The sequence below is a fragment of the Pleurodeles waltl genome, chromosome 8 (genome assembly GCF_031143425.1).
Source record: "Pleurodeles waltl isolate 20211129_DDA chromosome 8, aPleWal1.hap1.20221129, whole genome shotgun sequence".
Taxonomy (NCBI): domain Eukaryota; kingdom Metazoa; phylum Chordata; class Amphibia; order Caudata; family Salamandridae; genus Pleurodeles; species Pleurodeles waltl.
The window spans coordinates 1,305,730,525-1,305,747,190 of record NC_090447.1 but is presented as its reverse complement, the minus strand read 5'-3'; the positions used below and the strand labels follow the sequence as shown (position 1 = coordinate 1,305,747,190).

General features: G+C 42.7%; 1 protein-coding gene across 3 annotated transcripts in view; it reads left to right on the top strand.

Moving 5' to 3' along the window:
- ZMYM2 (zinc finger MYM-type containing 2) overlaps positions 1-16,666 on the top strand; it is an 851,515-nt gene that overhangs the window by 719,978 nt on the left and 114,871 nt on the right. For all 3 annotated transcript variants that reach the window (XM_069202286.1, XM_069202285.1, XM_069202287.1), the window contains exon 20: positions 11,591-11,705. In XM_069202286.1, coding sequence (XP_069058387.1) covers positions 11,591-11,705 — 115 coding nt within the window. The remainder of the gene's footprint in view (positions 1-11,590; positions 11,706-16,666) is intronic.

Below are 16,666 nucleotides of genomic sequence, written 5' to 3'. Positions count from 1 at the left end.
CAATAGACTCGGCAGACATGGCAGCACGGACTGTCAACACAGCTGTGACCATTCGCAGACATGCATGGCTGAGATGTTCTGGATTCAAGCCAGAGAGTCAACAAGCGGTGTTAAATATGCCTTTTAATCAACAACAGTTGTTTGGGCCGGAAGTCGATACAGCCAATGGAAAAAATGAAAAAAGACACGGACACGGCCAAAGCCATGGGCGCTATATTCCCCACAAGTCAGAGGCACCTTTAGAAAACCACAGTTCAGAGGAGGTTTTCGGCAACAAACATCTGAGCCTTCCACCTCTCAAACCAGACCCACCTATCGGGCACAATACCAAAGGGGAGGGTTATGAGGTTCCTATAGAGGACAATTCCCAAGAGGAAGGGGAAAATTCCAAACAACCAAACCAAGCCAGACCAAGCAGTGACTTCAATGTCACAACACCCCAACACTTGTCACCAGTTGGGGGGAGGCTAACCACATACTACCAAAACTGGACACATATTACCACAGACGCATGGGTACTATCAATTATCCAACATGGTTATTGCATAGAATTCACGAGATTCCCGCCAGATGTGCCACCCAAAACGCGCAGGCTGTCCCAACAACACTTACCTCTATTACAAATAGAGGTCCAAGCACTACTACTAAAACAAGCAATAGAGCTCGTACCCAATCCTCAAAAAGGAACAGGCGTCTACTCACTATATTTCCTGATTCCAAAAAAGGACAAAACGTTAAGACCTATATTAGATCTCAGAACACTGAATCTCTTCATCAAATCAGACCACTTCCACATGGTAACGCTTCAAGACGTAGTTCCCTTATTAAAAAAAGAGGAATGCATGACAACATTGGATCTCAAGGATGCATATTTCCACATACCCATCCATCCTTCTCACAGAAAATACTTAAGGTTTGTAATGCACAGCATACACTATCAATTCAAAGTGCTACAGTTCGGAATAACAACAGCCCCAAGGGTACTTACAAAATGCCTAGCAGTAGTTGCCGCTCACATAAGGAGACAGCACATGCACATATTCCCATATTTAGACGAATGGCTAATAAAAACCAACACGCAACAGCAGTGTCTTCTTCACACGCAATACATCATAGAAACTCTACACAAACTGGGGTTCTCTATAAATTACCAGAAATCACATCTGCAACCATCCCAAATACAACAATACTTGGGAGCAACACTCAACACACAAAGGGCAATTGCCACTCCAAGTCCACAAAGAGTACAATCGTTCCAAAATGTAAGATCAAGCATACAACTGAACCAACACTACACGGTAAGGTTTGTAATGAAACTACTAGGCATGATGTCCTCATGCATAGCCATTGTCCCAAATGCAAGATTACACATGCGGCCCTTACAACAGAGCCTAGCAAAACAATGGACACAAGCACAGGGTCAACTTCAAGATCTAGTGTTGATAGACCGCCAAGCACACTCCTCGCTTCAGTGGTGGAACCCTATAAATTTAAACAAAGGGCGGCCATTCCAAGACCCAGTGCCTCAAGCTGTTATCACAACAGATGCTTCCATAGTGGGGTGGGGAGCACACCTCAACAATCACAGCATACAGGGTCAATGGGACAATCAACAAAAACAACTTCACATAAATCCCTTGGAACTGCTAGCGGTTTTTCTAGCATTAAAAGCGTTTCAACCACTAGTATCCCACAAACACATTCTTGTCAAGACAGACAACATGACAACAATGTACTATCTCAACAAACAAGGGGGTACACACTCGTCACAACTGTGTCTCTTAGCACAAAAGATTTGGCATTGGGCAATTCACAACAACATTCGCCTAATAGCACAATACATACCAGGCATTCAGAATCAGTTAGCCGACAATCTCAGTCGAGATCACCAGCAAACTCATGAATGGGAAATACATCCCCAGATCCTACAGGGTCACTTCCACCGCTGGGGAAAAACAAACATAGACCTATTCGTAACAAAAGAAAATGCAAAATTTCAAAACTTTGCGTCCAGGTACCCTCTCCCTCAGTCCAAGGGCAATGCACTATGGATCAGTTGGTCAGAGATATTTGCTTACGCTTTCCCCCCTCTCCCACTCATTCCTTATCTGGTCAACAAACTAGGTCAAAACAAACTCAAACTAATACTCATAGCACCAACCTGGGCTCGCGAACCGTGGTACACAACACTGTTGGACTTATCAGTAGCACCCCATATCAAACTACCAAACAGACCAGATCTGTTAACACAACACAAACAACAGATCAGACACCCGAATCCAGCATCGCTCAATCTAGCAATCTGGCTCCTGAAGTCTTAGAATTCAGACATTTAAATCTTACACAAGAGTGTATGGAGGTCATTAAACAATCCAGAAAACCTACAACAAGACATTGTTACGCAAACAAATGGAAGAGATTAATTTGCTACTGCCACACTAATCAAATTCAACCACTACATGCCTCCACAAAAGACATTGTAAGCTATTTATTACACTTACAAAAGTCTAATCTAGCATTCTCTTCCATTAAGATCCATCTCACTGCAATATCTGCCTATCTGCAGATTACACATACAACATCACTTTTTAGAATACCAGTCATTAAAGCATTTATGGAGGGACTAAAAAGAATCATACCCCCAAGGACACCACCAGTACCTTTGTGGAACCTTAATATTGTATTAACTCGACTCATGGGCCCACCATTTGAACCCATGCATTCTTGTCAAATTCAATATCCGACTTGGAAAGCAGCCTTTCTAATAGCTATCACATCACTTAGAAGAGTGAGTGAAATACAAGCATTTACTATTCAAGAACCCTTTATACAAATACATAAACATAAAGTGGTTCTCCGTACAACTCAAAAATTCTTACCAAAGGTCATATCACCATTCCATCTAAACCAAACTGTGGAACTCCCAGTCTTCTTTCCACATCCAGACTCAATAGCTGAAAGGGCCTTGCATACATTAGACATAAAAAGAGCACTAATGTATTACATTGACAGAACGAAACAATTTCATAAAACAAAACAATTGTTTGTAGCTTTCCAAAAACCTCATGCAGGTAACCCTATATCCAAACAAGTCATTGCCAGATGGATTGTTAAATGTATTCAAACTTGCTACATTAAAGCAAAAAGAGAATTACCTATTACACCAAGAGCACATTCCACTAGAAAGAAAGGCTCCACAATTTTCTTGGGAATATACCAATGACAGAAATTTGTAAGCAGCCACCTGGTCTACGCCACATACATTTACTAAGCATTTCTGTGTAGACGTTAGAAACACAACAGGCCACAGTAGGACAGGCTGTATTAAGAACATTATTTCAGACAACTTCAACTCCTACAGGCTAAACCACTGCTTTTTGGGGAGATAACTGCTTAGTAGTCTAAGCACAGCATGTGTATCTGCAGCTACACATGCCACCGAATGGAAAATGTCACTTACACAGTGTACATTTGTTCGTGGCATGAGACGCTGCAGATTCACATGCGCCCTCCCACCTCCCCTGTAGCCGTTTTTAGTTGCATTACAATTCTAAATATGTAAATAAATATTATTTTAATAGACATTAGATACATACATTACTACTCCATTGCATGGGCACCTCTAGTATACTCACAACTCCTACCTCACCCTCTGCGGGGAAAACAATCTAAGATGGAGTCAACGCCCATGCACAATGGAGCCGAAGGGTAAGAGTCACTCGGTCCCATGACTCGAAAAGACTTCTTAAAAGAAAAACAACTTGTAACACTCCGAGCCCAACACTAGATGACAGTATGATGCACAGCATGTGAATCTGCAGCGTCTCATGCCACGATCAGATGTACACTGGGTAAGTGACATTTTATATATATATATATATATATATATTTAATTTAAAAGCGACTGCGCCCGGCATCAACAGTAGGAGTTAGCCTGAGAACAGTTTGGAGAGGGTGAGGAGATATTGATCTCCAGCATGTGCGTTTTGCACTTGAAGATTATGGAATTGAAATGAACTACTGACAATGCCTAGTGGAACTCCAAATACTTTTTGGACAGTCTCAGCAATGAATAACTGTGAGCATCTGTCTTACTAAATGTGGATGCCGATGCGGCCCTGTTGCTGGAGGATGTTTCAGTGACTTGGGGCCTTCGAGCTGCGTGTTACATATATGGAGTGCAGACAGATGAAAGTGTATGCAGGGAATGGTCTGAGAATGGTGGAAATGGAGGTGCACAAACTGATCAGTATTATGCATTATGAAAAATCAAATAGCAGTAAAATAATGGACTGCTCTCACTAATAATGAAGGAGACGTGCGTACGTTCTACAATTAATCATGTTACAACCATTCTCATGTAAATAATCACGTGTGACTACCTATCCCAGAATTCACTATAAAAATACATGGTGGCAGGAATGTAAGAAAACAACGGACTAAACCACTTGAGAAAGACGATATGTTGAAATGCGTTGTGGGGCATAATGTGGTCTGTCTTCAGAAATAAATAAACTTTATGAGGCTCCCAGGAGTGCAGTGCTTTTTCCTTGGATTTATAATTTAAAGGGTTTTGGTCTTAATCCTTTGCCTGCACCTGCAGCAAGAGAGCGTTGCTACTAAGACCAGCTGGTTTGTGTGTGTGTGTATATATATATATATATATCTATATATAATATATATCATGTGTAGCTGTAGATACACATGCTTTGCATAAGTCTGCCATCTAGTTTTGGGCTCGGAGTGTTAAAAGTAGTTTTTCTTCAAAGTATGTTTTTATGTCACGCGATCAAGTGACTCCTCCTCCCAGTAATAGTGCCCATGGGCATCAAGTCTTTTATTAGATTGTTTTCTTTCCGCCTTTGGGTTCGGACATGTTTCCTCTCACTCCGGTGGATATCGGTTCAGTACTTCTGAACTTATTCTACCTTTTCTGTAGTAGCGTTAGGATTGTTTTGATCGCGTTTCCATCTTTACTGATCTGATTTAGACCGTCTGGGTCGAAATCCTGCCCTTAAAAGGGCGTTTCCCTCTTGGGGCCTACTTCAATGTCTGGCTGATGGAACTAACTCCGTTTCAATTTTGTCCTTGGTGTTACGCTAAATTCCCATACACCAATCAACATTCTGTGTGCAATCTCTGCTTATCTCCAGATCATCGAGAAGAAACCAGTGACGCCTGCAGATCATTTCAATCTAAAAAGGCTCTCTGGGACAGTAGATCTTGTCGTCTTAAAATGGCGTCAAAACCCACAGAAGAGACACCTGATATCTTCGGTGAAGAGCACGCACAGGAAGAAGTTCAACAAGAGGCAACATTTTCCATCCAAGACTCCGACTCCGATCAGCACTCGGATGATGATAGCCACTGCGTACCTCCCGCGCAGTACTTGAGTATAACTGCCCCTCCTCCACTTACTAGCCATGGTTGGATCCAAAAAGCAAGTACGGATGACCAACCTTTGGGTTCGGTACCAAGATTAAAGACTAAAATGCATTCATCATCAACCAAACAGATTCCAACAACAGTCTCAGAATCGAGCCAAAAATCAGCAGGCACACCTTCAGAGCCAAAAAAATCTACACCACCTTCGGAGCTGATGCTTTCAGTTCGAACAAAACACAAACCTTCAGAGTCAAAAGACACAGATAGCAAGCAAACCACTTCTACCCATGAAACCTTGGACATGCAACCTATTTTAGAGGTGATGGACACTAAACAGCAAAATATATGCATTCAAGAGAACACAGGAAGCATAATTGCCTCCCCTCCAATGTCGTTTAAAAGGAAATTGACTTTTAAAGACACTTTAAAGCATGTGCCTCTATTAAAAAAGGTCTCCAAGGGTAAACAGGGGAAGAGGTTACAAAACACAAACAGCCTTCACCACCACATTCTCTTGTTTTTCCATTCACATCACCACTACCGTCACCCACATATGAAGCACAGTTGTCACCACACACATCTTCATTATCACCACACTGGGGTGATTTTAGTGATGACCAGCAGGATAAAGATCCATGGGATACATTTGACCATTTGACCATGATCCCAGTCTGCAAAATGATCCAGACTTATATCCTACTAGACATTCCTCCTCGTTCACACAAACTTACTCAAGAGCATCTCATTCTATTGAAACAGGAAGTACAGTCGCTATTGCTCAAAGGAGCCATAGAAACAGTACCTATACCCCAACTAGGATCCGGAGTACACTCACTATACTTCCTCATACCAAAGAAAGATGGTACTCTCAGACCAATCTTGGATCTCAGGCCCCCAAATCTATACATACTGTCGGAACACTTCCATATGGTAACTCTACAGGACATCGTTCCCCTACTACAAAAACAAGATTACATGACAGCATAAGACCTCAAGGATGATTATTTCCACATCCCCATACATCCAGCACATCGAAAGTATCTAAGATTTGTTGTAGCAGGAAAGCACTACCAGTTCAAAGTGTTGCCATTTTGGGTAACAACAGCACCAAAGGTGTACACCAAATGTTTAGTGGTAGCTGCAGCATTCCTCAGGAAACAAAACATACATATCTTCCCATATCTCAACGACTGGCTTATAAAAGCCAGCACGCTTCAAATTTGTCGCTAACATACTCAGAATAGCATAGTCATCCTCCACAATCTAGGATTCACAATCAATTACCAAAAATCTCACCTGCAACCATCACAGATACAACTGTATTTAGGGGCAATTCTAAACACTCAATCAGCATTGGCATCCCCAAACCCAGTCCAAATTCAAGCATTTCACACTCATATATTGCAACTACAATACAACCTCAATTATACATTGAAGTTTGTGAAGAAGCTGTTAGGTATGATGGCTTCATGACTAGCAATAGTACCCAATGCCAGGCTCCACATGAGACCACTACAACAATGTCTCTCTCAACAATGGTCTCAGGCACACTGTCAGTTTCAGGATCTAGTGTTGTTGGACTGCCAAACTCACTGCTCCCTGCAATGGTGGAATTCCACCAACCTATAAAAGGGCGGCCCTTTCAGGACCCTGTGCCTTAGACCATAATCACAACAGATGCATTAATGATAGGTTGTGGAGCTCATCTCAACAACCTCACTATACAGAGGAAATGGGACTTATCACATAAACCACTTGGAATTGCTAGAAGTGTTCCTAGCACTCAAAGCTTTCCAAACACAAATTACACACAAAATAGGTATTAAAAAGGACAGAAAATATGACCACAATGTATTATCTGCAAAAACAGGGAGGGACACATTCATCACAGTTGTCCCTTCTAGCACAGACAATTGGGAATGGGCAATCCACAGTCACATTCAGTTAATAGCAGAGTACATCCAAGGAATACACAGTCAACTAGCGGATCTCTTAAGCAGGACGCAACAACAAATACACAAATGGTAGATTCACCCACAGGTGATTCAACAATACTTCCAATTGTGGAGAACACCAGAAATAGACCGTTTCGCTACAAAAGAAAACGCAAAATGCCAGAGCTTCACATGCAGGTACCCACACCCTCAATCCAAGGTCAATGCTCTATTGATTGATTGGTCAGGGATATTTGGTTATGCTTTTTCACCTCTCCTACTAATTCCATTTCTAATCAAAAAGATGAAACAATCCTCACTCACCATGATACTCATAGCTCCCACATGGGCACGTCAACATTGGTACACAACACTATTAGATCTGTCTGTAGTACCGCATAAAAAACTACCAAGCAAACCAAACCTGTTGACTCAAAGGAGAGGTCAAATCACACATCCAATTCCCAGTATACTCAACCTGGTGATTTGGCTCCTGAAGTCATAGAGTTTTGCTACTTACAACTTCCATCAGAATGAATGGATATTATAAAAGAAGCACGCAAACCCACAACCAGACAATGTTATGCAGCAAAATGGAAATGTTTTGTTTACTAAAGTCAGCCTAAAAACATTGAGCCACTTCAAGCATTAGTACAAGATATTGTATACTATTTGTTACCTTTACAAAAAAACAAATCTTGCATATTCCGCTATTAGAATCCATTTAGCAGCAATAGCTGCTTACCTCCAAAACAGACAACATACTTCCCTCTTTAGGATTCCTCTTGTAATGGCTTTTAGGGAGGGTCTTAAAAGAAATATTCCACCTAGAGCTCCACCAGCCCCTGTGTAGAATTTTAATATTGTACTCACCAGACTTATGGGGCCACCTTTCGAACCCATGTATTCTTGCCCTCTTCAGTTTTTATCATGGAAGGTTGCTTTTTTGATAGCAATCACTTCTTTAAGGAAAGTTAGTGAAATTCAAGCGTTCACTCTAGAGGAACCTTTCTTTCAAATTCACAAACATAAAATAGTTCTTAGGATAAACCCAAAATTCCTAGCAAAAGTTGTTTCACCTTTTCATATCAATCAATCAATCAGTGGAATTGCCAGTCTTCTTTCCACAGCCAGACTCAATTGCTGAAAGAGCTCTTCACACCCTTGATGTTAAAAGAGCTCTCATGTACTATATAGACAGAACTAAAGATTTCAGAAAACCAAACAACTCTTTGTAGCTTTTCAACAACCTCACAAAGGTAATTCCATTTCAAACAAGCATTTGAAAGGAAATGGGTCTTGCCTTTGCTCAAGTTACAGCTATTCGCGTTTTAAACTCCTAACCAGACTTTTCCTGCCACATAAACTGAAAAGTAAAACAGTTTCACATAAGTGAGCCAATGGCCCTATGAAGCATGAAGGAGACACACAAAAGGAAAGAAGTTTGCTTGCAGTGAAATGTATCGGCAAAAGTGCAATTAGCCATGTAACAGGGTCGATGTCATGCAAAGCGCTCGACTACTGCACTGCAAGATCTTGGTGCCTGCGAAATAAGAGAAAAAGTAGTCCGGAAAACATGAAGCCTCGTATGTTTTCAATAGTTGGCCGGTGCGCTCGAGGAGGGCTAAACACCGGAAAAGGCATGATGTATGCATGCCTTTCACTAATGAAATGAAGCAAATTTTAAAAGGCAAGCCCACGAACCAACCAAACTGATGGGCGTGGTTAAAAACCCATAGAGAGATTACACCAGAAACCTAGTGCTTTGCGCTCAACCCTAAAAATGGATTAGCACAATGGATAGTCAAATTTATACAAACTTACTATCTTAAAGCTAAAAGACAGTTACCGGTAACTCCTAAAGCTCACTCCACTTGGAAGAAAGGGACTTCAATGGCATTGTTAGGCAGTATACCAATGGTAGACATATGTAAAGCAGCCACATGGTCTACACCACACACATTTACTAAACATTACTCTGTGGATGTATTATCTCGACCAAAAGCAAGTGTTGGACAGGCAGTGCTTAAAACACTTTTTCAAACTACTACAACTTCTACAGTCTAACCACTGCTTCTTTTTAGGAGGGGGCTGCTTTTCAATCTATGCAAAGCATGTGTATCTTCAGCTACACATGCCATCGAACGGAAAATGTTACTTACCCAGTAGACATCTGTTCGTGGCATGTAGTGATGTAGATTCTCATGCACCCTTCCTCCTCCCTGGAAACCTGTGGCCGTTGTAATACTGTATATTGTAAATATGTATATACATTGCATGGACATCTCATTTAGTTACTATATATCTACTTGTACACTCTTTACTTCACCCTCCTGCGGGAAAACAATCTAACAAAGGACTCGATTTCCATGCGCACTATCGCTGAGAGGAGTCACTCGATCTCGTGACTCAAAAACATTCTTAGAAGAAAAACAACTTGTAACACTCTGAGCCCAACACTAGATGGCAGACTTTTGCAGAGCATGTGAATCTATAGCACTACGTGCCACGAGCAGATGTCTACTGGGTATGTAGCGTTATATATATATATATATATATATATATATATATATATATATATATATATATATATACACACTATAATTCCCAGAATGCCTCTGAAAGGATAAAAGACATGTTAATTAGAACAATGTGTGCCTACAAACTGAAAACACTTGAGAAACACGGAATGTTGAAACGCGTTGTGGCGTTTGATATGCTGCTCTGTGAATAAATGGAACTTGCTACTTAAAGCTCCAGGGAGTGCCGCATTTTCTGTTTGGTAATAATATATATATATAACTGTTGCTTTTTTAGGTGAATATATATATATATATATATATATATATATATATGAATAAAATGTGAGGCTAACTATAACGTCCCTGTAACCTTTGGTTATTTAAATAAATGTCTATTTTTTTAAATTCAGTTTCTTAACTATAACGTCCCTGTAACCTTTGGTTTTTTTTCAGCGATTTTTAGTTTTTTTAACGTATAGTAATTTTTATTACTGTAATTTAATCCAACCACCGCTGTGCACGGCAGGTTGGCAACAAGGCTGGCCTGTGGCCAGGCTCTGAGGCCAACCCCTTATAAGCACCCAGCCTTGCACCATGCATGGCCTTTACCTGAGCGCAGCAGAGTTTGCCCACAAGACCTGGCCTGCAGCAAGAGCCTGCGGGCAACCCCCCTAACCACCCAACCCAAGCAGTGCATGGTCCTTTGGCTGTGCTCGGCAAGAGTTGGCGGTGGCCTCTCATGGTGTGAGAATAGGTGTGAGAGAGTGTATTTGGGGGGTGAGTAGCTGTGAGAGTGTTTGTCTGGGTTTGAGAGTGCGTATATCAGTGTTTTCGTGGGTCTGTCCCTGCGCAGGTCTGTGAGTGGGTGTGTGAGGCTCTCAGTTGGTCTGTGAGTGGGTGCGTGAGGCTCTCAGTTGGTCTGTGAGTGGGTGTCTAAGAGTCTGAGTGGGTCTGTGAGGGTCTGACTGGTGCTGTGAGTTGGGTGCACGAGGGTCTGAGTGGGTCCGTGAATAGGTGCGTTAGTGTCTGAGTGGGAAAAAGAGATTGATAGAGAGTGAGGGAGTGTGAGAGAGCTTTTCAGGCTTTGAAGTATGATATTCCTGGAATGAGATATTTCAGCACAATTTGAAAAGAAAAATGTTTGTTATTTAAAAAGAGTAAGATCACCTTTCCATATGGGCCTTAAACATTTGAATTTAAAAAATAATAATAATAAAGGAAGGAAATGACCAGGGATAACCTGGACTCGAACTTCCAACGCTCAGTGTGAAGGTCTCTGACCTTCACACTTGAGGTATTGATTTTTATTAATTTTTGTATTTATTTTTAGCCCTCCCTCGCTGTCCCTGACGGTTTTTAAAATGTATTTTATTCTATGCCCTTTACGGGCAATCTGGGACCGCACTTACAGGGTTAGAATTGACCGCTGAGCATATCGTGATGGTGACTGGTTCTTCAAAAGTTTCTTGCCAAGGTGTGCACATCTTCTGCTTCACACACTGCCTCTTGATATTGAGGCAGCACCTTAACAAATGACAATTTGTATACGCTGAAAGACATAGAAATCTATGTTTAACATTTAGTACCTTATTATTCATTTGTAATTTATTGTTCAGATTGTAGTAACATATGCAACAAATATTTGGTAGATAACAGCAAACTAACTTTTGTTCATCCACAGTCCTAAGATTGAATCCTCAAATTAAACTGAACAGGTTAACCTAACTTAAAGCTATGTTTTCCTTCTAGTTTTTACATGCCAGTGGAAGAAAGGATAATATATTTATTGATCTTCAGTACCATACGTTTGGTCAAGAATTAAATAAAATCACAAGAAGTTGGCAACCAAGCATACTTCCAGATGGTAGGTTTGTTTTCTTTTAAGCGCACTGAAGCTGCCAGGCAGCTATACATCATCAAAACCTGTAAAAAAATAAATAAAAACTTAACCTTAGGCTATCCAAGCCCTGCTGGATCCCATCTTATCTAACTGGAGTTATGATTTTATTTTGCTAGTGTTTATATATTGTTTGTTGCACGTTTAGCTGGTGTGAAACTTGTGCAGAGACTCTCCATAAGGCTGTAATGCTGTACATTGTTTTTGTAAAAGCTCTTTCTGCATGACATGTGCAGACACATTTATTAGGCTCTGTTTCCACTATTTGGTTCTTTGCCATGAGATGGGTGGGGTTTTCAGAACTGACTGTGATCCCATTTAGTTAACTGCGGTGAGGGAGCCATTTTGCCTCTTTCCATCAACACAGGTGCAGCTGACAATGTGGCCCTTTAAAATGCAATTGGCCTCAATACCTTCCTTGAAGTGGAGCAAGAATGCCATAGACCGTCCTCTGCAGAGGTACTGTCTATAGCAGGTTTTTTTAAAGTGGAGGTGTGCTGCAATCATCTCTACCAATAGAGGACAAGAAACGCAAATCTCCTGACAGAGATCCTTCAGCCTGCCTCTGTGCCCTCAAAGCACATGCTTCCATTTAACAAGGCACTGTTTGAGCCAATCAAAGCAGTCTGGGAAAAACCTACATTATATCCAGCACTGAGCTGCTATTGTTCTGCACCTATGGACCCGTTGTCAGAAAGCCTTGCATCATTCTGTACGTAACAGAACCCAGGTCTTTCCCCACCACATCTTCTAACCGGAAGTTTAAGAAACTGGAGACAGTGGGGAGGGAGGGGGATTTCCTAAGAGAGTCTGGGGCTCAGATCCATGAACGATACCTGTGTATGGCCTAGGAACACCTATGTACTGTGGGAGATGGCGCTGATGGCAATGCGGAGCCTCATGGTGCTCCATGAGACAACTTAACAGAGGTGTAGTCCAAGGTGGGTATGAAGCTGCAAAACAGATCCTCTGAATGGGTCTGAGCACTGTTGGTTTGTTTGCCAAGGCCTTGGGACCCTCTGTAGTAATCAGAAAAAAAGGCCTGGCTTTGTTTGATTAACTTTTCTGCAGACATCCAGGCAAGTTTGGACATGTCTCTTGATGGGTCTCGCCTTTTTGGTCATGGAGCGCAGACCCTGCCCCGACAGGTTCAAAGTGGGTTGGGCTAAAGGTCATTCCTTGGAGTTGGCATCTCCTTCCTATGAATTTCACAGGCAGTACTTCAGTTTTGAGTTTACTCGAAAGGCATGTCCTTTTGCCAGCCCTCTGAACCAGTCCAGCAGTTAAACCAAAGGCTGTGCCATATCCAATGGTAGGCAGCACTACATGGGAAGTTGTTTTAGTTTCCTGTGAAGAATCTTGCGTGGCCTGCAAGTGAAAGGTTATCTCACTATCCTGTAGACCGGCTAGGGTATAACAATGAACTACCTGGCCCTACAAATTAATAAAGGGGCTGTGCCCTTCCATTTAAACAATTCTCTCCCACCATTCACCCAATTCTTTCCTCCCAGTCAAGCAAGCATATCTGCATTCTCCAGTAGGAGGTGGTGGCCCTACTGCAGAAAGAGATGGTGGAACTGGTCGCAGAGAAGGCGATTCAGCTGATATGATGCAACCAGCACTTTTTGAGCCTTAGAAGGATGGAGGTCTGCATGTGATCCAGGACCTCACGGTCTTCACCTCCTTTCTGTGCAAGGAGAGGTTGAAGGTATTGTCCCTTGCTCTGTGTTGTTGTTATTGTGGAACTAGAAGTCCAAATGGTGTTCTTTGATTTGCATAGCATGTACTGCAAGTGCCAAAGCTGCAGTTTCACAGGATATACCTACATTTTATCCTAAGTTCCATGCACAACCAATTAGCAGTTTTCCCCGTTTAAATTAACATCAGCACCAAGATTTTTCACCAGGGTAATGCCGGTGGGTGTGGAACATCTGTGCAGCTCAGGAATCTCACTATTCTCCTACCTGGACAATTGGCTCCTCAAGGGAAGCTCGTCGCAGCTAGTGTCAGATCACCTGAACCCAGCAACTTCCTTGCTGCTGTTCTTGCGTTTTGCAGTCAACCTACCCAAGTCACCTCTTGAGGGCTCTCAATGCTTTCTGTTCACATGTGTGGTATTGGACACAGAATCTCTCTGAGCCTCTTCAAAGGATTCAGGACATTCTGGGTTTTATTCCAATAGTTCAGGAGGGGGCTTAGACTCCAGCTCTGAAGGTTCTCCGCCTGCTGGGTTTGCTGCAGTCCTCCACACTGTTGGTCACTCACACGCCATGGCACGTGAGGGCTCTCCAGTGCTGCCTCAGTCTGTAATGGTTGCTAAAACGTGGCACTCTGAGGGACCTCATCGAGATACACCCTGGACACTGATACATTTCCAGTGTGGTCTGTAGAGGAGAACCTGATCTGTGGGAAGTACTTTTGCCCACCACCAACAGTGACCACAGTGGTGGCAGGTGCCTCCATTTTAGGATAGATTGCACATGGAAAGAGTTGGAGATCAAGGCATCTGGTCTCCATGAGGAGGCATCTGGATTACATTTCAGCTTGGCTCAAACTGAAGGCGATTCTCCTGCAGGCCTTCCTGCCCTCCCTTCATAGTTGGTCCAGGTCTAGGCTGGTCCTGACTGACAATACCGTTGGCATGCAGAATGCGAACAAGCAGTAGGGGTTAATGCTGTAGAATTCTGTGCTGATAACTACTGAGGCTGGAGGCCTTGGCTCAGTTGCACAAATCCAGCTGGTTACCATCAATCGGGCAGGCTGTTTGAACTTGGAAGCCAACAGCCTGAGTCAGTGTCATCTTCTTGACTGCGAGTGGAGTCTCCACCCAAAGGAGATAGAACACCTTTGCCATCTAGGGTACTCCCTTACTGCCATTATGACTCCCACAGTAGATCTTGCATTTGTGGAAATGTGCATTGTCTGCAGTTCTTTGCCTTCCGGTTTCTGTTGCAGGGGAAACCTTGGTGGAAGTATTTGATCTTACATGGAATTTTCTACTGCACAGTCATTCCCTCTATACCCTTGATTCCGCAGATGTTGAGAAGCGGTGTCAGGACCAGGCACACGTGTTTACAAAAGCTGTGCCTGCAGACCTGCAGCTCTATCTCTAACATTGTTTTTCTAACAATATGGTTGGATTATATATTGGCATTTAGATACACTTTCATTAGCACTGCACAGCACTTACATGGGTTTGCAAAAAAAAATCGAAATAATTGAAATAAGTTTGCATGCTGTGAAGGAGACAAAATGTAGATTTGTAGTTTTGCAGCTGTATCTGATGTAGATTTGTCTTTTTGCAGCTGTTTCTAGTTTGAAGATTTTTGTTGTCTATTACTATCACTCTGACCTCCCTTTTGGCATTGCAGTCGGTGCTGCACTGGTGAGGAAAAGCATCCATTAGACCCAAGTTACATATCTTTAGTGACGTACTTTCTAATTTATACTACTTTTGCAGGATGACTGTAATAGACTAACAAACTCTAATGTGTAACATCCTGTCATGTAATTTTCGGATTTGCTTTTATCCTTACATTTTGATACAGTGGGAGGCTTATAAATGTAAAGTACCCATTGATTTTCATTTCATTATGTAGTGCAGTGGTTCCCAACCTTTTGATTTCTGTGGACCCTCACTTTAACATTAATGGAACCCAGGGACCCCCACTGAATCATCATTGGAATCCGGGGACCCCCGCCTGAGTCATTACTGGAAGCTGAGGACCTAATTTGTCAATATTTGTTATTATTTTTTAATTTTCTAAGCTCTCGCAGACCCCCTGAGAAGGCTTCGCGGACCCCCAGGGGACCCCGGACCACAGGTTGGGAACCACTGATATAGTGCACAAAGAATGCCACTGAGGCTTGTTACAGGTTGGCTGTAATCCGTGGTGTTCGCTGGTATTCACTGCCCTAGTTTGAAAGCACCCTTGGTTCACCTGAATGCCTTACCTGACGAAGCAGGCTCACATAAAGGCTATGCAAGGAGTGAAATGTGCCAGTTCATCACAGCAGCAGAGTTTGTTTCTGGAGGTGCCTCTGCCCTGTGCTGGCATCCACCATCTTAACTAAACTGTGTGAAGATACAACAATGGTGAGCCCTCTTCTTGGGGCTTCCAAATGTCGACAGGGGAGCCAGTGCGCAGGAGTAGAAAAGTGGACCAGGGTCAAGCAGCCCACTATGAGAAGTGGCAGACCAGAGGGTGAGCCCAAGGGAAGAAGAGCGGACTGGCATGAATAATGTTGGCCAGCACCACAGACCAGAAGAGAGGTCATGTGCGCCCCAAGATAAGTTGGGAGAGACAACATTTGTGCATATATCCACCACTGCAGAGAAACTCCAGTGAGGGCAGCGAGGCAGTTTATGGACTCACTGGCAGCAGCACCAGCAGGAAGCATGATTTGAAGATCGTCCACAAGAAGAGGCACACAGCAGCCTGCAGCCCCATGAAAACCTGCCGCAAAACATTACGATGTTACTTTCCCCTTCGCTGTTCCCCACTCAGATGCGGGGGCTTCGGAAGTATTTGCTAATCACAGAGAAAAGTGGAAATCCATCATAAACGACAGATGGATCTTGAATATGTGTAGAACAGCTATTCGATACTCTTTAAGTACCGTCCTCTGACTGTCCCCCTGGCAAAAACATCCCGGTGCCAGCTCGACCTCTTGCAGTCGGAAGTCAATACCTTGCTGCAAAAAGAGGCCATAAAAGATATACCCCTTGTCATTAAAGGGGATCAAGAAAGGACCAACGCAAGAATTCAGACCCATCCTAGACCTCCGAGTACTCAACAAGTACATTCGCAGAGAAGAATTCAGATCTATCCACAGTTGCAGCAAGGGGATTGGATATGTGCAATCGACCTTCGGGATGCATACTTCCATATTCGTATCGCCACGAAGGAGTGCAAATTCCTACAGTT